General features: G+C 34.7%; 1 protein-coding gene across 4 annotated transcripts in view; it reads left to right on the top strand.

Moving 5' to 3' along the window:
- ADAM23 (ADAM metallopeptidase domain 23) overlaps positions 1 to 25,317 on the top strand; it is a 167,295-nt gene that overhangs the window by 88,614 nt on the left and 53,364 nt on the right. For all 4 annotated transcript variants that reach the window (XM_003925736.4, XM_074399167.1, XM_074399168.1 and 1 more), the window contains exons 5-13: positions 4,130 to 4,212; positions 5,289 to 5,352; positions 9,077 to 9,149; positions 9,961 to 10,034; positions 11,799 to 11,864; positions 18,664 to 18,735; positions 20,852 to 21,015; positions 22,004 to 22,088; positions 23,064 to 23,154. In XM_003925736.4, coding sequence (XP_003925785.2) covers positions 4,130 to 4,212; positions 5,289 to 5,352; positions 9,077 to 9,149; positions 9,961 to 10,034; positions 11,799 to 11,864; positions 18,664 to 18,735; positions 20,852 to 21,015; positions 22,004 to 22,088; positions 23,064 to 23,154 — 772 coding nt within the window. The remainder of the gene's footprint in view (positions 1 to 4,129; positions 4,213 to 5,288; positions 5,353 to 9,076; positions 9,150 to 9,960; positions 10,035 to 11,798; positions 11,865 to 18,663; positions 18,736 to 20,851; positions 21,016 to 22,003; positions 22,089 to 23,063; positions 23,155 to 25,317) is intronic.

Raw genomic sequence — 25,317 nt, 5'->3', positions numbered from 1 at the left:
TAAATTTTTAGACGATTTTTTATCTATTTTCTCTTCTTTTTTACTGCCTCTTAGCCTGCCATAACTGGGTTTAAAAATTCACGTTTGTGTGCTTTGTCTGTAACCAAAAAGTTAGATAACTTACAGTTTGTATTTCCCCTCCAATACTAAAAATGACTCTTTTACTTCTGTATACACTAGAACTTTTTCCCTGGTCTTTGAATTAATAGCCAGTTCTAAGAAACAGTTTCTTACCACTTCATAAATAATAAACAATTTAAGCAATAACAAGGAAAACAGAACTATCCACACTAAATCACTTAAGTTAGATCCAGGGTTATCAGTTATTTGAATTTTGAGTATAAAGTTGAAATTATTATTAATCATTCAAAATATTGCCCTTCCTGGCTACATTCGAGTACATCATAAAATGTGAAAGGAGCATGGGGTTAACAAAATACCCCCAAGGAATCAAGATAGCAGACTATAGCAGCTCCTCACAAAACTATTTTAAGTTTGAATAGTATAATTTATATGAACTATTAAAAATTTACATAGCATTGGTACAGCCAAACTGTTCTAATACTTTTTAATTAAACTGCTGCAAGAACATTTTTCTCCATTAAATTTAATGAAAGTAAATAATTAAACAAATTAATAATTTGTGTGTTTGGGTTGCAAGTTCCCCAATTGTCCAATATTATTTTTTTCATTTCCTTATTCTACAGTACTCAAAGTCAGGTATACACGTCCAATTATAGGTATCTTTTTTCTATTTCTCATTTGTTATCAGCTCATTGATTTTTAAAATAGTTTAGCATATCCTAGTAGTTGATAAGCTTTAAGTATTTGAAGATATGTATATGGAATACTCAGAATCAATATATATAGTGTCATAGTTTTATTAGTATATTCAGAACCTAGATATCATAATATGCATATTTTCTAGTTAAGGCCTGTGTAATTTCCTTTCAAATGTTTATCCAGATTTTCAGGAATAGATTGAAAATATCCATGCATGGTCACAATGAATGTCCAAGTTTTTGGGAGTTTCAAAAGCAATAAAGAACTGGCTGATGGAATTTTACTATGCAGATGAAATAATTAAACAAACGCAAAGGTGGGACGATTTTAAAAACCAAATTGAAACTATTGGTTCTATTTCCACTAAAGTGAGTAGAATCCAACATTTCCTGTTATTATTATCATTATTATATTTTGTAGAGGCGGGATCTCACTACATTCCCCAGGCTGGTCTCAAACTCCTCCTAGGCTTAAACAATCCTTTCTTCCTCAGCCTCCCAAAGTACTAGTATTATAGGCATGAGCCATCACGCCTGTCTAGTTCCTGTTATTAGATTAGTAATACCAGGGAACCAGGTATCTTTCCCCCTACAAGTTGTTATCACTAGAGTCACAGGGTCATTATCTGCAGCCATTTCTGGTTAGGATGTGTTTTAAAAGATGAACAAGGCTTCAGTGTGTCAGTATATGAAGAGCAACCTGGTAGGTTCCAATGGGATTCTGAGCTTGGAGACCTTCTGGAGCAGAATTATTATTTGAGCATGATCCGGCTTGTGGAGTGTTCAGCTGTGCGCAAGTAGCAGGCTAAGAAAGGTAGGGAGCATGCTAGAATTTTTAATTTCCTGTTTCCACTTATCAGATGCTCCATTTTTGTTAAATTTAATTAACTGACAGTTTTGGATCTGAAAATGCTGATGGCTGTAGGGATGCACAGAGACTTGTGTTATGGGCTGAACTGAGCTCTTTTTGGTTCTGCTTGCTGCCATTTGCCAAGTCACAGGTCTGTGACCCACTCCTAGGTGGTCAGGGCCAGCCCTCTTTAATTGTCTGAGGTCTTCCTAACTGGAGAAAGAAACATGGACTTGAGAACCTGAAGATGTGGGAATCAATTTGTTATTGTTATTCTTAGAAGACCCTTTGGCACTTTGTGTTTGTCCCCCTGTGGGTACATGGAGACAACCGTCACTGTGAGGTAATGGTTGTTGAAGATGGCTAGATCCCTGGGTGGAAGGCACTCCTGGAGCTGACTGCGCAAAGTCGTAATGGCCAATGCCCTCTAGAATTAGGCTCCCTGCACTGGCCCACCACTGCTATGCTTGGCACCCAGGAGGGATTGCTCCTTCTCTCTCAAGATTTATTTTATATGAAATAAGATGTTACTTTACAGTGGTCTGAAGTGTTACCACATAATATTTTTCCATAACGCTTTTTAAAAACTTCCTATAAATTTATTAATAAAAGCTCAGAAAATCTTCTCATACTACTGGTACTAATACTAAATTGGAAGCTGCCAGTTTGCTTATAATGCTTAATATAACTACATAATTTAGCTATTAAAACTTTATTATGATGATAAACATCAGAGAGTGGATGTCACCTGCCGTCTCATTTAAGGTTCAAAAAATACAAGGCCAGGCACAGTGGCACGTGCCTATAATCCCAGCAACTCAGGAGGCTGAAGCACAAGAATTGCTTGAACCTGGAGGTGGAGGTTGCAATGAGCTGAGATCATGCCACTGCCCTCCAGCTTGGGTGACAGAGTGAGACTGTCTTTAAAAAAAAGGAAGAAAAGAAAAGCAGCCCTTTACCATACACACCACACACACACACACACACACACACACACACACACACACACGTACAATTGATCCTTGAACTGCACAGGTCCCCTTATATGTAGACTTTTTTTCAACCAAACACGGTATTGGTGGGATGCAAAACCTGTATATATAGAGGGCTGTCTTTTCCCGTACGTGAGTTCCACAGGGCCGACTGTGAGACTTGAGTATGTGCAGATTTGGGAATATGTAGGAGTTCTAGAACCAACCCCTGACTGTATAAATATGTATTTATCTCTGTTTTCTCCCAACAACACACCTAAATAACAGGGGATAAAAAAGGCCGTGAGCCCACCAAGACAAAGACAGGAGAAGAGAAAAAAAGTAGGTCAGACGTAGCCATAAAATTTCAGGAGATGGAAAGTGAATGAGGGGTGACTTTTAGCTTTGAGCTTTTCATGCTCTGCTAAGTTTGTTTGGGGGAAAACCAAGAAGAAACAAGTCAACTTACATCACTTATCCCAGAAAGGCAGAAATGAAAGCACCTGAAAAAACGAAAAGTTGGTTGAATGTAGATGTAGAGTAGTTAAGTCCCCAATTTACTGCCTATCTCATGCAGCCAGGTAGCCACGTAGGAAGTCAGGGACTTCCTTAGTCTACTAGAAGCTCATGTGCAGAGTACACCTAAACAATGAATATAGATTTAACTAAAACCGGTGATACGCATTAGAATGTATTGAGGGTGAGAGGGGTTTTCAAGATTCTAGGAAGATTAGGAAGGTAATTTCTAAAATGGAATCAGTCAGAACATAGAAGTATAAACATTCAAAATATGTAGGCAAACAACAGAAGAAACAGCTTAAAAAGTTAAAAATGGTTGCCTTGGAAGTAGAGGGGAAAGAGGGACAGAGGAAACAGCTGTGTGTGTGTGTGTTTTTTTTAACTTGCAGTTATTATTTGACTTTGAAAACTACATTTATATGTTGTTCCTAAAATGTTTTTTAAGTTAATTTTCAAAGGTAAGGAAACAAATAAGATTTTTTACAGTTTTCCATAAAAAATGATTATAAACAACACTTTTGGAGTCTCTCCTCAGTCAAGTGGAAGTCCTTATTCCATAACAACATCTGAAATACCTATACTCCTGTAATACATACTTAAGAAATGTGGGGGGATGGGTGCAGCAAACCACCATGGCACATGTATACCTGTGTTACAAACCTGCACGTTCTGCACATGTACCCCAGAATTTAAAGTATAAATAAATAAATAAAATGTACAAAGAAAAAAATTTTTTAAAGTAAGGTATGTTTTACCAGTTACATTGGTGTCATTCTTTTTAAAAGCCTTTTTTCCTTCATTCAATTTAATACACACATGCTTGTTATAGAAAAGTTGAAAAATTGCCCAGTCTTATTTGCAACTTCATTTAGGAGGAGTTTCTAGGGTTATTAATACAGTGCACATATATGCCCATCCTTGCGTTTCTTTTTGCTTTATGGAAGCACCCAAAGAATTAATCATGATGCGTAAAATACAACCAATCAATTAAACCTTCTGCTTTCCAGGGTGGAGAGCACTGTTACTACCATGGAAGCATCAGAGGCGTCAAGGACTCCAAGGTGGCTCTGTCAACCTGCAATGGACTTCAGTAAGTGGGAGTCTCATTGGTATTTTATTCGTTTACCCTCTTCAGTTTCTCTTTTATGGATATATATTTTAGTGACTCTTCTGTGCCAGTGCTGTGTAACGGACTGCCTATGGAGTGGTGCATAAGGAGGGCAATGTTCCTGTTTTCTTGAACACTTAGTGTTTGCAGGAGATGCAGAGATTAACCAAATGATTACATAAATGAATGTTTAATTACCATTGTGCTAAGAGCTGTAAAGGGGAAGGACAGGAGCTTGTGGAGTGGCAAAACTAGTCCAGAAAGGTTTCCCAGAGGTGTATTCCAGAGAACATATCAGTTAGACCTACAGCTAGACTTGAGGTCAGTAGGCTGTAGATCTAAGAAACTTAGACCTAACAGTAAGTTGGAGTTAGCCAGGCAAGGGTGGGTGACAAAGAGCAGAGTTCGCACATTGACCTAGGGATGGGTTCTAACAAAATCATGTGTTGGTACCTTTTAGTCCCGAACACAGTAGCACCTCATATAAAGATTTAGTTTTGGCCATATGATGACAAAGAATCTTGAAACTTTTTGCATTTTTATTAAAAATCTTACGTCTCTGAAAATTAAATGTAATTTTTATGACATAGAGTCATACTGCTTGATGGCAATTCAGAATTTACAAGCATAAAGATACCTCTGTTTGCTTCTTCAGAACCAGATAGTTTTAGATTATTCTTATTTGTAAAGGACCTGTTTTCTTACAGATGATATTGAATTTGCATAACCAGAAATTTGTATAGTTGTACATGGTTCTGGAATAATAACTTTAGAGACTGCCATTGAGTGAATAGTCTTATCCAAGAGTAATTTTCTAATCTATGTGTTGAATTTCAGACATTAGAAAAGTAGACAGTTAGAGCCTCTATGCTGCCTAGTAGAGTGCTGGGACCACAGTGAGACTCCATGCAGATATGTGAATTACATTTGAGACCATGTAAAGGGGTTTGTTCAGTTATACTCTTTCTTTTGAAGACACAATAATGAAGCTCACTTGCTGTTTCTTGCCATTTACTGTGTGTGTTTATTCCCTCCTTGTGTGGTTTCTTTTGTGCTAGTGGCATGTTTGAAGATGATACCTTCGTGTATATGATAGAACCACTGGAGCTGGTTCATGATGAGGTGAGTTTATGCCATCAGGTGCTTGATAGTGTTCTTCTTTAGCAGCATCTTTGCCTTTGAGCAGAAAAAAGAAAAGAATGTAGATTTCAAAGTGCATTTGCACATGTTACCTTATTTCAAACTTAGAATGGTATCCTGAGTTTTGAAGTTTTAAGTTGCAGATGCCAGGCCCACATACTAGTAAGGGATCATAAGAAGCATCAAACATAGGTTTTCTGAAGCAATTCCTAGTCCTTCCCAGTCTATGAAAAGAGCAGAGAGGATATTTTGGTTTTTTACTAGACAGCCTCTTTAGTTTAAACTAGCTTTCATAAAAGTCATTATACAAAAAAGACACTTGCAGACACATTTATAGGAGTGCAATTTGCAATCGCAAAAATATGGAACCTGCCCAAATGCCCATCAATCAATGAGTAGATAAAGAAAATGCGAGCTATAACCACACATACATACACACGTGCGTGTGCACACACACACACAATGGAATATTACTCAGCATTCACAGCAACCTGGATGGAATTGGAGACTATCACTGTAGGTAAGTAACTCAGGAGAGGAAAACCAAACATTGTGTGTTCTTAATCATATGTGGGAGCTAAACTAAGAGGGTGCAAGGGCAAAGTCCAATACATTGGACTTTGGGGACTCAAGAGGATGGCAAGGGATGAAAGACTACACATATTTGGGTACAGTGTACACTGCTTGGGTGATGGGTGCACCAAAATCTCAGAAATCACCACTAAAGAATTTATTCATGTCACTCAGCACCACCTGTTCTCCTAAATCCTATTGAAATTAGAAAAAAAATAGCTTTCATTTTTACTGTCATCTTTACAGAATTGAGAATGTACTTAACTTTTATGAACCTGAGAATCTTTTTTTTTTTTTTTTTTGAGACAGAGTCTCGCTCTGTCACCACGCTGGAATGCAGTGGTGGGATCCGAACTTGAAAATCTTTAGTGGGGAAATCAGTGGCCTGAACTATGATTACATTATAGAATACTTAGTTTTCTTTACAGATACAGAATAAAATAATGTTGAGAGCAGAAACCAGTGATTTAAACAAGAAATCATATACTCTTTCCAATAGTGTTAGAATAGAATAGAATACATTTGCGAATAGAATAAAACCAAATTTAAAATTTGACATATATTCAGTACATATTGTATTGAGGGCTTACTATAAGCTGGGTATTATTTTAGGTTCTGGGGATACGTTAGTGACAAAATAGGTGGAGACTGAAGCAAATGGGGCATATAGTCTATAGGGCAGATAGGGATACACAGAATGAATGAGTAATCACATATGGTATGTTAGATACATAGTATTTAGGTAGGGATACATATAGCTAAGTGTATACATGGTAAGGAGAAAAAGTGATAGGCATACATGGTAAGGAGAAAAAGTGAAGCTAGAAAGGTAGAGAGTTAAATTTTTATATATACACTGTTCAGGGAAGGCCACCAAGAGAAGACAAGCTGTGAATGAAGAACTTAAGGAAATTAGAGAGCTGGAAGAACATTCTAGGAGATGAGCAAATACAAAGGCCTTGAGGCAGGAGTGTGCCTAGGGAGTTCTAGAAACTTTGAGGAGCCTGACAAGGTTGAAGAAGAGTGAACAATGGGGAGAATGGTAGGAGATGAAAGTACTGTACTACCAATGGTAGGAGCTGAAGGCACTGAGAGGTTAACAGTACAGAAGTCAGATCAGTGAAAAGAACTCTACCAGGAAAATAATATTTTGAGAGTGGTAGAGTCAGAATATTATAATTATTTGATGGGGAACAGAAAACATTTTTTGTCTTTAGGGATTTTGAATTCAGATAAAATAAATTTTGAAACAGCTAATAGTCATGTAGCCTACTGATAGTAAAAGCTGAACAAACCTATTTTCTTGGTTATGGCAATGTAAATTTGAATATGGAATAAATTTCAAAGTTGAAGAAGAAAAGTTTGAAAGAGCTGATGTTTGAATAAACCTCTGTCATTTTTCAACTAGTAACTGTAAAAATTATCAGATAATGAAGAGAGCCCACTCAGATAAAGACATTTTGATTCAGTAAAATGTTTTTTCTTACTCCAGTAAGGACAGGTAATCTGTGTACAGCAAAATTATTTGACTCATTCAGCAAAAACTCTGACTTTGATCTCTGGCTTTGATTAATGGCCCTGGTATCCTAAAAAAAAATCCACAAAGAACAAAACATAGAATCCCAAATAATAACTATTTAAGTCTTAGAATGTTTTAAATGTATAAAATGAGATAATTTTTAATGCATTCATAGTAAGGTTGCAGATTTGATGAATTAATAAATGTAGGTGACAATGTCTATTAAACTGTAATAAGGAATTATAAACTATTGTTATCATAATTTTAAAAGCATTGGGTTGACATTGTTTACTCATGATCATATTATTCAGGACCTGATTGTTACAGGCAAATTGCCTTCTCTTTGCCTTCCTTCCTACTGCCTACTTTTTGTTGATGTAATGATTTGTCGTCATCCACACTATGGGTGGGGGAAAGGAATAGTGCTTGAAACTTTAAATTAGTTGGTTTTTTTAGTTGTGTTGCTGATCCCATTGTGAATTTTATTACTATATTTTCACCTTTTATCAGAATTTAAAGCTTACTATAATTAATTTTAGATTTTTTTAATGTTTAATTTATTATTGTTGATTTTGGTATGCTTTGTGATAAGTAATATGGGTGGGATATTTCTCATGAGAATTCATGTTTTCTCTCAATAAATGAATAGCAAAACATTATAAGTTTCATGTAACCTATTAAGAAGTTTCTTTTTTATAATTTTTCTGATTAAAAACTAATACATTATAGGAAATTTGGAAGCGCAAAACAAATAATTATAGTAATTGTCAATTATCCTGTCCCCCAAAGATAACTTCTTGTTATGTTTCAGAGTATGTTCTTCCAGATTTTCAATGATATAGTCCCATATATTTAAAAAAATAAATTGGATTATTATTTTATAAAATAATTTTAAGACAATGACATAGCTCTCTGAACCTTAATATCTTTTTGTAAAATAGGGATAAACCATGTGCTTTATGGGGTCTTGTGAGGAATAAACTAAGTAATGTGTACATTAACAATACCTGGCACATACTATGCACTCAGTAATGGAAGCTAATAGTAATAAGAATAATGGTAATAGACATACCTAAAAGTGTAATTTCTAGGGCAAAAAATATAAATGTTTTCACGTTTGTTGATAGACCTTGCTAAATTTCTGTCTCAAACTTTGCTACCAATTTCCTCTCACCAGCAAGGTGTGAGAGTGCTTTTTGCCTTGCAACTGTAATTAACTATAGATACCATAATTTTTAAAACTTCATCAGTTTTGTGGCAAAAGTTGGTGCTTCATTTTTTTTTTAAAAAATTGTGTGTTGAAGGGATATGAAAGCTTTCGGCATGTTTTTACATATTTATTGTCAATTTTCCATTTGTAGCTTTGAAGCAAGCTAAGATTTAAGAATAACTATAATAACACTATGCTTTTATCTAAACTGGGGCAATTAGATGATACTCTTTTATTTAAAACTAAGATTTCAATAAGACATATACATTTCACTTTTGATACCTAAAATATTGACATATAAATATTCCCATTTTAGGAAGGACATTAGAGAAAGTTCTAACACTGTTTCATAGAGACTTGTTCACATCTTGCTTTCTAAATTGCCTACAATCATTTTGTTTCAGAAAAGCACAGGTCGACCGCATATAATCCAGAAAACCTTGGCTGGACAGTATTCTAAGCAAATGAAGAATCTCAGTAAGTTTTAATTAAAATATAGTGATTATATTTTATGTAGTAGGAGCTGTTACTTGGTGGAGCTCAGTAGATATACAGGCTTGTTGGAAGTGAAATTGGTCTGATATATCTGGGGTAAACATCATGGATCGGCACTGTAATGAATGGTGGCTCTCGTATAAAGAAGCATGGAGAGTCACTTCCGATGCAAAGACTAAAACATGAAGCCTGTGAGTAAAGCTGCCTTGGGAACCAGCAAGTGTGGCCAAATTTAGTAGAGTGATTTACAGTGAGGCTCATCCTGAAATTTTCCTGGCAGTTTGCTGCTCTTGAGCCAGCTTATATTGCCTCCCTCTCATGCTCTGCTCCAGACGCATCTTAAGTATGCTAATGTTGGCAGAAGCTTCTTTTGGATTGTTGGGGCATGTGATCTTATTTCTGTATATTACTGCCAGAAGTCCTTAATAACTTATGCAAAAGCTAATGCCATACATTATTTTGAATGCTAATGTCATACATTATTTTGAATGCTAAAATGAATTAGGCATAGTAGAATTCTCTCAAATTTTCAGATATTGTTAAGTGGTTGTATGTCAAATAGACATCTTCTAAATGAATCTTGAACATTATGTTTTCATGATGTTTGGAACAAAATTACATTTGAACTATCTTTATGGTCATGAGACTTGAAATATATGATGATCAGTGTGCTTTTTTTTCACCTTTAGTTTGACATATATTATCAATACCGCTATTTCTTTATATCATATTTTAAAACATACTCCCATTGAAATAAGCATAAAATTTTGATGCTCATTTTTCTTTTACACAGCTATGGAAAGCAGTGACCAGTGGCCCTTTCTATCTGAATTACAGTGGTTGAAAAGAAGGAAGAGAGCAGTGAATGTGAGTGTGCCATTGAGCCTCAGGTGGGGCTGTTTTACTCAGTGAAGTCGTGTGCCTATCATCACACAGTATCTAAGCGTACCTAAAACAGTTTAGATTTGGGGACTGTTGTTTAAAAATGAAAACAATAAACAAAAAACTCTATGATATGAGCCTTATCAACACATTGATTTTTATTCATCTCTTTCTGTTAGTGATTCAAACTGATTACGGTAGTCTCTGAACCCTGATATCATCTAAAGAATGTGTTGTTTTAGCTCTATTTTCAGAGTGTTTTCTGATGATAATTGCAGTGCATTTTATTTTCTATTTAAAGTACAGGAGACTTTTCTTTCTATACGGCTTATATAGCATCATATAAAACATTTCCGTTAATAAAAAAAAGGGAGAGGAGTTAGGTTTTGAAATGTTGGCTAATCATGCTTATTTATGTTTCTTTCAAGTTAAAAACTTTGTTACACCAAATTTTAAAGCTGTATGTGTTTTTTGGAACACAATGAATTTATTTGACTATTAGCAATATAGTTTTCTATAATGCAAAACAGTTTCTGAATAAAAATTGCATAATTGTATAATCAGCTACATTGTATACTTCACATGTATTGTTAAACTTATAGGGGCTTTGTAACTGAAATTATGTTTCTGGTCTTTTCATAATAGACTAGAAATCTGTAATGATGGGGACTGTTTAGTAATTACATGGTGAATGCTGTGACACAGAATTAATTCCACAGCTTATAGATTACATGGTAATTTACTAGATAACTTAATGAGTAATTATAGTAGCAATTGCACATTTTAGATGATGTTTTGCTGAGTGTATATTTTTGTGAAAAAAACAGACCACCAGCCATCAAAAACTTAGTTCCAGGTTAAATTGTCCTCCCTTTTATGAAACTCTTATTATGATAATTATGGACACATTTATTATATGTTATATAAATTATCATTATAAGATCTCTTTTGGCTCATTCACGAAGATGTGGTTGGTAATAAGAAGTTTTACGATGGCTGCTGTTCTTTCACTACAGTCCACCCCATCAAATGTAAAGTGATGAACGACTATGTACATAAAGAAAAAAGAGCCACCATTATAATTTTCCAACTATGGAAAAGAAATAAAAGTCCAAATGAAGGCTAAAATACTTACTCTTAAAGGATTATCTAGTATAATGAAAATTTAGAAGACTTTAGAATATAATAATTGGCAGTATTTGTTCCTTTGAAAAGTTGTGCAATTAAGAATTAGTATATTATTTTTAGAATTTCACTTCAGTCAATTAATGTTTCTATTAGAATATGTTGATATCTGTATCAGATATACCTGGAAGTAATTATAACTTATGCTGTTCTTATTAAATGAGTTTTACATAGATTTTCATTGAAGTTTTAAATAAATATGAATATTTTATCACATTTTAATGTGAAATTGAGATTTATTTGTTTTAACAGAATTATGCTATAATTTTTTTTCTAGAATATTTTTACATATAAAAACCATATATAAACAACATGGCTGTTTTCTATGTAGATAAGTAAGTACTTTAATAATAAAATATGGTTATTTTCTAAGTACTTGAATATGTACCCATATTTTATGATCACTGTTTTTTTGTTTCCCTGACCGAGTTTCTTCTAAGGTATTTATAAAGTAGGCAGCAGAGAGTTGTTCTGAATTCAAAGTCTTATCTACACTCTACCAGTGAGCACTAGAGAGATTTTATGTCAATCACCATTCTGACCATGTATTTTTATTTTCCATAGCCATCACGTGGTATATTTGAAGAAATGAAATATTTGGAACTTATGATTGTTAATGATCACAAAACGGTAAGAATATGGAGTAAATGGGTTTTAGACCAGATAGCTTACTTAAGAAAGAATACATTTTACTTTATATTTAATCATTATTCTTTACTTATTAACCCCAAGATATTCAGACATATTAAGTGACTTGCTTTATTTCTTGGTGTTTGGAGACTCTGAGTTTTATAGAATTTTCACAACTTTAAACTTTCCTTATGTTTAATAACGATTGTAATTAATAGATTTAGCTATGTGGCATCTTTTGTTTGTCTTTATTTAAAATTCTTATTCTCTACTTTTCTTCATCTATGTATTTGGTCACTGCTTTCTAATTTTATTTTATGCTTTTGTGCTGCTAATATGTTATTAATTTCTTACTAATTAATTATGATTGTGGTAGATATAATTGTAGGAGATAAACATAAAATAAAGATTTATCTAAAATGAGTATCTTTTATGATTTATCTTCTTTAAATATTGGAAAGATGAATAATCTTGTGTTACTTCTGTGGAAGTAAAATGTGATTGAATATGTCATTTCAGTAACAAATTTAAAAGATATATGAAAGACATTCACTGTTACTCATTTTCCCCTCTTGAAGATACAATAGAAACTCTGTTAACTATACTTAACCATTTCCTTTATAACATTACTTGCCTGAAGCCCAGAAGAGTCTTGGTCAGTAGGCTGTATGCTAGTACACCCAATACTAGTGGTATGCTGGTAAATTTTTATAATGTTTGCTGATATCTGTGGTAAAAATACTCCCACTGTAGCTGATTTCAAGCTATCAAAGTAAGATCACTGATGAGGAGTTTGGAGAGGATGTATCTAGTTGGCTGTTGTGATCTGATGGGAGCTGGCTCAGGCAACCACTGCCATACCCCCAGACTGTTTAAGCCAGTTATAATCTCTGTTGTTGTTCTGTGATTGAACTTTAAAAGTTGTATACGCTAAGGCAAAAAGTGCTTGTTTTTATCAAAATGAAATTACATTTCTGAAAGACTGTATATAGATGAGAATCTTTTAAAAAATGCGTAGAAGTCAGGTATTAGTGACAAACTCATGAAAGATTGGAATAAAAATTGAGACTGCTTTGCAGGTATCTTTAAGTCCTTGTTTTACTTTAAGGAAACCAAAATTAGATTAGCAGACTATGTGATGAGGTTGTGCTTCATGCTAAAATGATGTGAAATTCTAATTAGCAGACCCTACTCAGAGAAGGCCTTGAAACCATAAATTTAAAAAAATAGTGTCTTAATTTATATTTAAACTTTTAAGTTTCTACTTTAATGGATGTTTTCCATTAACAGTTTGTGTTGAAAATAAAGTTTTCCAACAGAATACCTCTTACTTTTGTATGCAGATTTATTTTCTGTTCCAGTTGCCTTTAAATACATTGCTTGAAATGTTAGTAAGAAGCAGAATTTATCAGAACACATATAATTTAATAGAGGTTCTTACAGGTGGAAAAGAAAGCCAGATGTGTAGGCAGTCATTTTAGACAATAAAGGCTACAATGTGAGTTTCTGAAGGACCTTAATTTGCTTGAAACCCCAAGATACATTTTTTATCTGAATTATTTTTGTTTATTGGAACATTGAGATTTTTTTCCCCAGTTGATTCTCAATCTTGAGCATTGTGGCATGCTGTGAAATTATGGCTTTTGAAGCCTAAGCTTTTTTCAACATCCATTATATAAATACTTTTAGAGTTGTGGAAATAATAATTAAGATATATACAATGTCTTTGAATGCACAAAGTGCATTCTCAAATAGCTGTTAATCTATAGAATCCATTCTCAAACCTTTACTTGCAATTCCAAATCTCTTGTTCTACAATATTGTATCAGGAAAGTACATGAAATTATCAATCAAAAGAGCAAATCTCAGTAACTGTGCAAAATAGGAAACAGTTACTATTAACTGTTAATTACAATTAAACCATTATAATTTTTTGGTAATTTTTAAAACAATGTATTTTTAAAATTTAATTTGTATTCCTTCTCAATGGTAAACATTTAAATGATCTTGTTCTTATGAATAATAAAATAGCACACTTCTTAAAATACTGTTTTATATATAGAAAATTTCTACACACTGTCATATGTTCTGTGATAAAGTTCCTTATTTAGGCTGTCAAATCTTTTAAGGGTAAATTTTGATAATTCACTTTATTATTGTTATTATTATTATTATTTTGAGATAGGTTCTCATTCTGTCACCCCAGGCTGGAGTGCAGTGGTGCAATCTCAGCTCAGTGCCCTGGGCTCAAGTGATCCTCCCATTTCAGCCTCCTGAGTAGCTGGGACTATAGGCGCATATAACCACACCTGGCTATCGTATTTTTTTTGTAAAGACTGGATTTTGCCATATTGCCCTGGCTGGTGTTGAACTCCTGAACTCAAGCAATCCATCTGCCTCAAACTCCCAAAGTGCTGTGATTTCGGGCATGAACCACCATGCCCGGTCTATTATTATTATTATTAAATGGGTGAGAAGTACGCATGATATGGTCATCTGTTTTTGAAACAAGAAAAAGGAATTGTAATTTGGAGTGGTAAATTTGGAGGAAATAGATGTTCAAAGAGGAAACAAGACCGCATGCCGTGGCTGACACCTGTAATCACAGCATTTTGGGAGGATGAAGCAGGCAGATCACTTGAGGTCAGGAGTTGGAGACCAGCCTGGCCAACATGGTGAAACCCCATCTCTACTAAAAAAAAAAAAAAAGAAAAAAAAATACAAAAAATTAGCCAAGTGTGGTGGTATACACCTGTAATTCCAGCTGTTCAGGAGGCTGAGACAGAATTACTTGAATCTGGGAGGTGGGGGTTGCATTGAGCCAAGATTGCACCACTGCACTCCAGCTTGGGCAACTCTGTCTCAAAAAGGGGCAGGGGGGAAAGGAAAGCTTTTATTTTTGAGTGGCAATAGTGCCTGAAATAGAAATTACCTAATATTTCTACTATTTAAAAAAATAGTACTTCTTGGCTACTAGAACTAAATATATTCCTTTTGCTTTAAGACAAAGTTACATTCTAATCCATAATAGTCCCAAATAAATATGTCATTTTATAAGACTTTTTGAGAGCTGAAAAAAACTTTTTGAGGTATGCTTTCAATGAGATGAAGGTTGTTTTAAAATGTGATTGTCACTTCAGTAGTAAATCAGAACTTATTGAATCAAAGTACTTAAATTCACGTGTTGAAAGTCAAACTGAACTAGAATAATTAATACATTTATTTCTGAATATTTGGAGATTTGCTACTCGGTTTTAGGATAATCATCTCACTGAGAGTACTCATCTTAACAATCTTTATACTATATGATCCAGAATAGTTATTTTGATAATTCTCACCTTTGGGTTGAAAATCAAATTCTAACCTTATTTTTTTTTTCCCAAAAGACAGTTTTCTTAAGGCTTGCATGTGTTCAGGACGGAAAAGCAAATTTGCCAGTTTAGATAAAGATAGTTTTAAACTGATCAGAAAATGTGAAAATAAGTTTTATTGTAAATGGTGATTGCACATTTTTCCTTATATGCAAAATTAGTTCTCATTCATGTGGGAAATAGAAACATTCTGCCTACATTTGCATTCAAGCTGATCCCTTTAATTGAGAGTGATTTAACATTGGCTGGCTGAAAAAAAATCTTATTTTGAATAGGTATCACATTATCAGTGGCTTTCCATTAGAAAAGAAAAATCCCTGAATCTGATAAAAGGCATCTTAGTACCTGGCTGGTGGAACCTCATTTGCAAGTAATTATACCCTTGATAAGAGTCTACAAACATGTCTTTAAGCTGCTTAAGTTAAAAATAAATATTAAAAACCTATTCTATTAGAAAATTGGGTTGAGATTTTAAAGTGCATGAAAAGCAAATGTTTTATGTTTTTTGCTACATTCTTAACTATGTATCAATAAATGTAAATATGTGCAGATAACTTAAATATTTTTCAACTTAAACCTCACTTGGTTTTCCTTATTCAAAAACTACTACATTTTATATACACCTAACAAATTATGAGTTCTCATGAATAATCATGATTGGTTAGGAATATACATAAACGATTTAATAGGAATTGTTAACTGAACCAGCTTATCTCCTTTCTCAACCAAGTGACTAGAAGGATTTAAATTCCAGCTGTGTGATCCTGAGTAAGTCATTTGGGGTAATAAAACCCACCTCACAGAGTTGTGAGGAGCAAATATTTGTTTCAGGAGAGACACTTATAGTTCCTACTAAGTCCTAGGTGTCCAGTTAAATGACAAAGTTAACAAATCTAGTGGTCATTGTTCTGGCCTTGTCTGACTCTCTCAACAGTATTGGACACAGTTGATTACCCTCTTTTTTGAAACATTTTATTTCATCTCTTGGCTTCTGTGACATAGTGACTCTCTCACCTCACTGGCTATTTCTTCCAAGTCTTGAAAAATCTGACCTCTCGAATCATGTGAGTTCCCTGGGGCTTGGTTCAGGGCTCTCTTCTCTTTCTATACCTAAGTAACAACATCCGGTCTCAAGTCTTTAAGTGGTACTATGACTTTAAATTCGCTACTCTATACTTTTAGCTCTAGCCTTCTAAGTTCTGTGCTCACATACGCAACTGCCTATTTGATATCTCTACTTCAGTATTTACTTGAATAGAATTTCTGAATCAGAACTCTTAGTTTCCTAGTCCTAAACTGTCTCTTCTCCTAGTTTTTCTTATTGTTTTAAGTGGCACCACAGTCTCCCATCTATTCAAGTTCAAGTTCAAAACCTAGGACTTATCTTTTAATTCTTCTCTTTCCTCACTTTCCACATCCTATACATCAGCCAGTCATGGGAGTTCTGCCCTCGTAGTGGTTCTCGAATTCATTTTCTTCTCTCTGCAGTTGTTTGGCCTCCATTATCTCTTACCTGGACTGTTGCAGTAGCTTGCTAACAGGTATCTCTTCTTCCATTCTTGGCACTCTCTAATTTACTTAACAATGGCAGGCACAATAATTTTTCTAAAAAGAAAATCAGAGAATTGAAAATTACAAATATGAAATAAATTTTATTTTGTTTCATAATTTCAAAAAATACATTATATTTTGATAGACTTTTAAAAGACTTCATTTTGTTAATTTTTAAAACTTGAGATGTTTTAAAACTTATGTTTTTCATGATCTTTATACTATAAAAAGAAATATTAAAAAAGAACAAATTAATATTCAGAAGCAAAACACCACTGCATTAGAAGAATAGATATTAACTAATATTTTTCCTTTCAATCCACAGTTCAGTGGATCTAGAACATTTTCATCATCCCAAAGGAACTTAATGTTAATATGTTTGCTTTTACTCTTAAGTGTATCTTGGAAATTTTTCAGCTTGTAGAATTTGCTAGGCAACTGGAAATGCTGAGCTATCTATAGAAACTTCTTTACGCCAAGTTTACAAATGTGTTAAAATGCATGCACATTTTTAGATTAATAGGATGTTTTATGACCCAGTTGTATGTACACATTACAGTTTAAAAGAACACAAATACAGACAATTTGAGTCAGATTACGATGTACAGTGGTAGCAATAACATGAACAGTAACAGTAATACTGTACCAACAGTTATATATTAATGAATACTATAATACTAATAGCACAATATTAATTTATTAATTTAATCACTGTTTTCATTGTTATAAGAAATAAATACTAGATACGTAAACACTGAGATGTATATTCTTTGTTTAAAAAACAGTCAGAGAATGAAATGAAGGGAATCTGACAAATTTATAGGGTTCAAGTGGGCAAAGGACAAAGAAAATAATTTTCTAATGTAGAAATATTTTGAATCTTTATAAAAGATGCATTCTTTTCATAATTACAATCGAAGATAAATTTCAAAGACTTGTGCAAATCTGAATCGATGGTTTTAAGCAGGTTTTTCTTTTTCTTCAGTGTCATGGAAATAACAATAGCCTCATGGACCAGTAGAGGGCATGATCTTCCTATGGTAGACTTCAGTTTTCAAATGTCCTCTTAAAGACATGTTAAGCAAAATGTACTACTACTCCTTGTTAAAAACATAGCCCTCTGGATGTCATTATAGAATTACTCTATTAATTTACTTTATTTTCTTAAATAAACATAAACAATCATAAACTCTCAGCACACTTCATTTTTACTTTTTGTCTTTGTTTTGACTTTGAGCAGTCAAAAGCAAATGGCTTCATTTGGAGGAGGCATTCCTCTGCAAGGATACACTAAATGCGTGGCAAATGCTGTTTATATCATGGAAAGTACCTAAAATGCTGACCAAGATGTTTTCTTGATCTGCGTCTGGCCTTGAATTTAAAGTGAGAAAAGTGGGTTAAGCCTTTTGTATAAGCTACAAAATGTCATTTCAATGAACACAAAAGGATTGAATTTGTAGATATTAAGACTAAATTAAAAACTTACTTTTCAGGTGTGACGCTTCTCCTATAGATTTCTGTAGGCCCTTACTATTATTCAGAACATCATAGGTTTTTTTGAAAAAAAATTTTGTAGAGACAGGATCTCACTGTGTTGCTTAGGCTTGTCTCAAACCCCTGGCCTCAAGCAATTCAGCCTCTGCCTGCCAAACTTTTGGGATTACAGTTGTGAGCCATGGTGCCCAACTAACATCATGTTTTAGAGTTTTGCCACCTAACAGAGAAATAACACCACCAAATCCAATATACCACAAACTAAATTATGTATTTTTAAATCCTTATTTCTACTATTGCTGATACATTTCTGCTTTTACAGAATTTTGAAATGTATTATTCACTTATGATTTGGCAGTGACTGGTATATATTTCCCCCCTAGTATAAGAAGCATCGCTCTTCTCATGCACATACCAACAACTTTGCAAAGTCTGTGGTCAACCTTGTGGATTCTGTAAGTATCCTGGTTTTCTTGAATTTGTGCGCCAAGATGGAACAGTTTATCTCTATGTGCTTACTTATACTTTAGGTATTTCTTGAACAAATTTAAAAATACAATCCTAAAGCTCTTCTGGCTAAGGAATTATAGGATGATCTGCCTCCCAGAGTAGTGCTCTGACAGTTTCAGAGGACTGGGTTATTCCCAGAATCTCAAAGATATATTAGCATTGCTCCTAAGTCGTGTCTGTACACTGTTGCCACCAGTCTATAGAGGACAAAAACAATGGAGAAAAAAACTAGCTACTGAAGGTCTCATTTGCAGTTGTATTGGCAAATGAGACTTTTTCAAGAAACAACTGGGCTTTTCTTAAATAAATGGAGGTAACAGAGAAGAACAAATGGATTGAGGCAGAGGATGTTCAGAGAATGTAGGTAACACACAAAAAAATTTTTAAGGACACAAATGTATTTTCTTAGTGTTCCCATTGGTGTGATGTTTCAGATTTGATTTCCAGATTATGGAAATGAGTGCAGTCCCCAAATAAAACTAATTCAAAATGATAAAATATATACCTCATTACAAAGACTTCTATCAGTACAAATCTCTAATACTGAGGTGTTTTCCTCACCTATTTTGTGAATTACAGAAAATGGTTAAGGTTTTCTTTTTTTCCTGCCTTAGGTTAGAACTCTATAGATATGAACATTATACATTATGTTCCAATGAATAATTCAGTTGACTAGTCAGAAATTAAATATAGAATACTACTTCATATGTTGTAAAGTGCTACTTTGCTCAGCTAAATATATTTTTATCTGGTATTCTACTGTGAATTCCTTCTTAAATGGGAAAAAAAAATCCACCATTTTTTGTAAATTGACAAATATCTAAATGATACTTATTTACTCCAAAGTGCTGCCTTCTTTTCTGCCTTTTAAGCAGTCCACAAACCTCCAATCATGTAAATACTCATATGTATGTTATGTGCCTGGTGGGCATAGCTGAGCAAAAGTATAACATGAATGGATGTGCATGGAGTATGTCATATAGTGTTAGGATTGCTCCTCAGAGCCAGTTTACACCTGGTTTATTAATTTTCTTTAATTTCAGCTCTTGTTATTTTTCTTAGAGGAAAACCACAAGTGAATATGGAAAGGAGAATCTTAAACACATCTTTTCCCCTACAAAAGCTGTTTACTTGGTAGCATCTCTGAATTAGACATTTCAACATGATTGAATAGAATCACGTCATGCAAAGTGCAATTTTTAACGTGAAGCTGACCACTGATTTTTAAAAGACATTACATTTAAGTTGTTTTTGTTGTAAAGTCATTATATAATAGCTTCAATTTCATTTAGGCATAATGGTGTTCCCCTTCTTCAGGGCATTCAAAGATCATCCATCCATTGTATTATTGATTAGTTTGAAAATAGGACAAAATGACAGCATTCATTAAAGTCGCTTAATTGTGTGAATTGTGTAGCTACTGGGCCAAAAGTAGAGAAAGAGAGCAGAAAGGGAACAATTTAAATATTGTGGGTGATGCCACCCTGTGGTGAGGATGAGATGAATGATATGGATCTGCTCTTTTTTAGCCTCAGATCCTTGAGTTTTTCTCTGTCCCAGTGTTATTTTACTTTTCATGTAATATGACCTCCAAGGTCAAGCCAGCTACATTGTTTGGTGCTTATCTGTAGATTTAGTGATCCTTTCCAATCCAGCAGGAATAAATGGTTGCACTGCACCTACTCAGAACTAGTATATCAGGCTTCAACCTGTTACGCACTCTGAGATTTGAAAGGGTGATTTGTTGAACCTTCTTTAAATTTATGTCCTTGCTTTCGAATCCTTACTGTCTTTCCCCTAGTGAGATGCCAGGACAGTGAATGTATTGATCTGAGATCAAAATAACCCTATAGGAAAATTGAAACCAAATTGTGTGATCGTTCTTTCTTTATTTTTGCTCTTGGAAAAAAGAAAGGAAAAGATTCTCTATAATGGGCTAATGATGACCCCATGTTCTCCTCTCACCTCCCCCTTCCTGTCCTTCCACTGACTCTGACTCACTGATCGTGCATGTTTGACCCAGTGTTTTCCTCCTGCACCTGTCCTGTTGTATACCCTCAGATTTATAAGGAGCAGCTCAACACCAGGGTTGTCCTGGTGGCTGTAGAGACCTGGACTGAGAAGGATCAGATTGACATCACCACCAACCCTGTGCAGATGCTCCATGAGTTTTCAAAATACCGACAGCGCATTAAGCAACATGCTGATGCTGTGCACCTCATCTCGTATGTACTCATTTCAGCCTTTAGTGTTGTCTTTGGTTTGACGTTTATCCTTATCCCTTTTTTTGATTCAGTTAAGTTAAATATCAGAAAACAGTATCTTGAACAAGATTGCAGTGGGTTCCTTTGTCTGTTAGATAAGAAGCATGGAGTTAGGATATCCAGTGCTGGGATGCTGGTGGTTCTATAGTCATGATATCTAACTTCAGAGCCCATAACTTCATCCTCAAGGTCAACTCACAATCTAGGATGCCTGCTGGCCCTCCAGCCTTCATTACTGGCAGTGGAAATGACATGCCTGGGAGAAGAGCAAAAGGGTACTCCTCCTCCCAAGCTGACTCCTGTAAAGCAGGTTTCCTGAAAGCTTGCACATGTCAGTTTCACTAGACGTTTGCTAGATGGTAGTCACACGAGAGACTAACAAATGTAGTCCTTTTAGATGAACCATTCAGCTGAGTTTCTGCTACTAAGGAAAAAGTGTTCCATATTTTCTTTTTAATATAATAAGCTATTCTCTTCCCCAGTCATGACAAAGCTTTTATCAGGTGGTCCTTTAAGGTTGTGTCCTGGAATCAAACCAACCAAATGATTCCTTCCTTTCCTCCCACTGTTACCTTTTACTTCCTGTTTTTTCAGGCTTTCATCAGCAATTTGTAATAATCAGCAATATTAATTCTTTTTAATCACTGCTAGATAGTCTCTACTAGAAAAAAGTCCAGAGCGGTGTCTGTTTATCTTTGTGTTTTCAATTGCTGTGCTCGTACATGGTGCTTAGTAGGTGCTCAGTTGGTGCTTGCTCAACTGAAATTATTTTACAGAACAAATTTAAAGGTAATTATGTCATAAATTTTAAGGTATTTGAACTACAGTTTTTGATTTCTTGGAGGAGGATGGTTTGGGGGTGTTCCACATAGGAGGGCAAACATATTTTGGGAGAGTATGGAATGATGGTCACCACACTGGTTTCCTAATAGCACTGCTTTTTCTTAAGGCGGGTGACATTTCACTATAAGAGAAGCAGTCTGAGTTACTTTGGAGGTGTCTGTTCTCGTAAAAGAGGAGTTGGTGTGAATGAGGTAAATTTTACCAATTTTCTTAAAGTAGAGCTTCATCTTTGCATCTGTTCTCCTTTTTTTCTATGGCCCAGTTTACATCCTTTCTCGTGCTTGTTTAGAATGAGTGGCTCATGTTATCAATGCATAGAACCCCATGTGGTCCTTTTGGTTCATAGTGACATATTTTGGTATCATAATGACAATTTTTCATATATATCAGGCAAATGCAGCTGAAGATTGGCCTAGAAACTTTTAAGCCTGTATAGATAGGTTGTTAAGCTTTTATATGCTTATGAATCCTTCCCTGACTTCTTTTTGTTATAATGCTCCTCTGCCCATGTTAAATTTAACTCATTAAAATCAAAGGATTTCTGATACTAGTACTATATCTTTTTATCTCCCTATGTATATTTTTTCATCTTCATGCCTTCTATCTACCTATCTGTAGCATGAACTCAACACCTATTTCCTTAATCTCATTGTTTGGATTTTAATACTTTCAGTTTTATAAAGGAAATTCTTAACTGGCAACAGCACCCAAAAAGTATAACCAATTATATCTAAACTCTTGTCAATACTGAAATATATTATACGAGGTTATCTCAATAGCCCACAATTAGCCTGGAATAATATTGGAGTATATTATACCATGTTATCCTAATAGCCCATATAGTGGGAACCTCTCTTGAAGTATTTGAGTAAGTTGAATTTATTCTTAGTTTGGTATAAGTTGAATTGGAGCACAGCCTGTGTGACTTGTATTTTATATTTCAATATGACAGCTTCAAATTCTGAGAGATACCACATAGTAAGAGGGGCTTTCTGCTTGTTGGGCCCAGTTGTAAGGAGGAGGTGAGAAGGAGCATATGCCATCTTTAGATACTCACAGGCTCGACTTAGGGAACTGAGAAGATTTGTGGTAACAATTAAGAAATAATAACTAGCTTTGTGCACTCTCTCAAATGTCTCCCACACACTTTCAACTCTGAAAAACAGTATGGTCTTCCAATGGCAGTGGCACAAGTATTATCGCAGAGCCTGGCTCAAAACCTTGGAATCCAATGGGAACCTTCTAGCAGAAAGCCAAGTATGTACATTGACCTTCTTACTCACTTTCATGTGCCATTCTGTCTGTATAATGCATGTCCAGTCAATAAATAAATATTCTAGTCATTGTAGTTTAATTGTAGAATATCTCCTTCCTCTATTTTTACAAAATAAGCAACTTAAGGTGATTTTTAATCTGTTTAGGTTGGAAAAATTTCCCTTTCAAATCTGTAAAAGCAGAATGAGTCAGCTCTTTCTCACACTGCAGAATGTGGGAATGGGGGTGGGGAATACTCTCATGCTCTGGGTTCTAGTGGCTGAGCAGAGGCATAAGGTGCCACATTAAGCTTCATCACAAACAGTAAGATCACAGTCGGATTGGGAAACTGCTTAGATCTAGAGTCAAAGAGAGCTCATTTTTAAACTCTCATGAAATTTATCCGCCTAGTCCCATCAGAGAAGTTGAAGAAAAAGACTCTCCAAGGAAAGACTCTGCCCCAGAGCCTTTTAAGCATGGGAATAGGTGGTAGAGGATAGGCTTCTCCTCTAGTGGCCAGGCAGGTCCAAAAGGAGAACAAATAGGGCCACACATCCCATCTGTAAAAAACATAGCTGGTGACTGTTAGGTGTCATTTTTTCATTAATTAGATTAGAGGTAAATAGAGCTAATTTTCTAGTAAGCAAAGGGTCTAGGGCTCACAATAATGTGAAGGGTGCATGAAAAATATTAATTTCTTTTAAAGTCAGAGTAAAATTCAACCAAGATTGTATTTATCTTTGTACCAACAGAGTGGTAAAATATACTTTTTAATATATTTTTTATGGCATTGAGCAGCAACCTGATATGTACCTGCGGAGAGACCAATGTGTTCACTCATATTATTCACTTAAGTCCCCTCATAGGTTTTGAAAATATGAGGCACTGGAAGTAAAGGTTTCACTTGCCACCCCACCTCCCCAGAAAAGAAAAGGACAAAATCTACCTTAATATCATTCTATATTTTATATTCTTTTTTAATTAATGCATAATGTTCTGGAAAATTGAAACAAAATATATGTACACAGGCTTCTCAATTACCTCTATGGCTACGTTAAGATAGTCATCACAAGTGTCTGGTGGCGTTTCACAAACGCCCACAAACTTCCATTGATTATCTCGGTCAGAGGGTTTGCTTTCCCAGGAATCACCTAGTACACATTAAAGGAAGTATTTAGAGTTTCGCCATCTGGCATAAACACCTTAAAGCCAGAGAGGTGTATGACCAGGTTTATGCCCTTGTTTAGAAATCTTGGATCTGGGAAGAGGCCATTGCTAGAGTCAGCTGAGAGATGGTACTGAGTTGCATGGTGAAATAGGGTGAGAAGTAGAGTTCATTACTAATGCCTGCCATAGTTCCCTCCTTCCGAAAATTCTTTATTTCTTTGTGACTTTGTTTAGATAGCTATTTCATTGGTTCTAAACTTCGAGTTTAAAAAAATCCATTTGGAATTGTATCTTTGAATACACCTCTCTCTATATAGGGGTGTGTGCGTGTGTATATATATATATAGAGATATATATGTATACCTCTCTAGATAGATAGATAGATATAGATAAATATAGATCTAGATAGGTAGATACATAGATATATAGATAGATAGGTATAGAAAAGAGAAATAGGAAAAAATTAATGAAGAGAAGAGCCCATCACAATATCAATATGTCAGTCTCTGGTATCTAAGTTATAATTGTTTTTAAATGATTAGGTACACTTCTGTTTTAGATTGCACTCTTTTACTAAACCTTTTAGCATAGTGTTCATTCAAGTCTTTTGTTGATCCTCACTTTGACTCTAACAAATTGAATTCTCTTCTCTAACTTCCGGCATTCTCTGTTAGAAAACTTCAGTGATCTGTTGTGTTGGTCCAACAGAGCTTTATACTTCACTGAGAGCACATAGGCACACCGTCTAGTGTGAAACCCCACAACCACTCTGGGAGATAGACAAAAATGTGTTATTTCCATTTTAGAGGTAGAAACACTGAGATCCAGGAAATGCCAAGTCACTCAGTTATGGGACTCTCTCATATGGCAGAACTGGGACCAGAACTCAGGCTTTCTAATTTGTAGACCAGGGTGCTTTTCACTAAACATTGGAACTAGGAACCTAATTGAGTTGTCAGAGTTACAAAAATGAAGAGAGGCACCATCTTATTTCTTGCC

Source organism: Saimiri boliviensis, chromosome 5 (genome assembly GCF_048565385.1).
Source record: "Saimiri boliviensis isolate mSaiBol1 chromosome 5, mSaiBol1.pri, whole genome shotgun sequence".
NCBI lineage: Eukaryota > Metazoa > Chordata > Mammalia > Primates > Cebidae > Saimiri > Saimiri boliviensis.
Note: the sequence above shows the minus strand (reverse complement) of the source record. Positions and strands in the feature narration are given on the sequence as shown.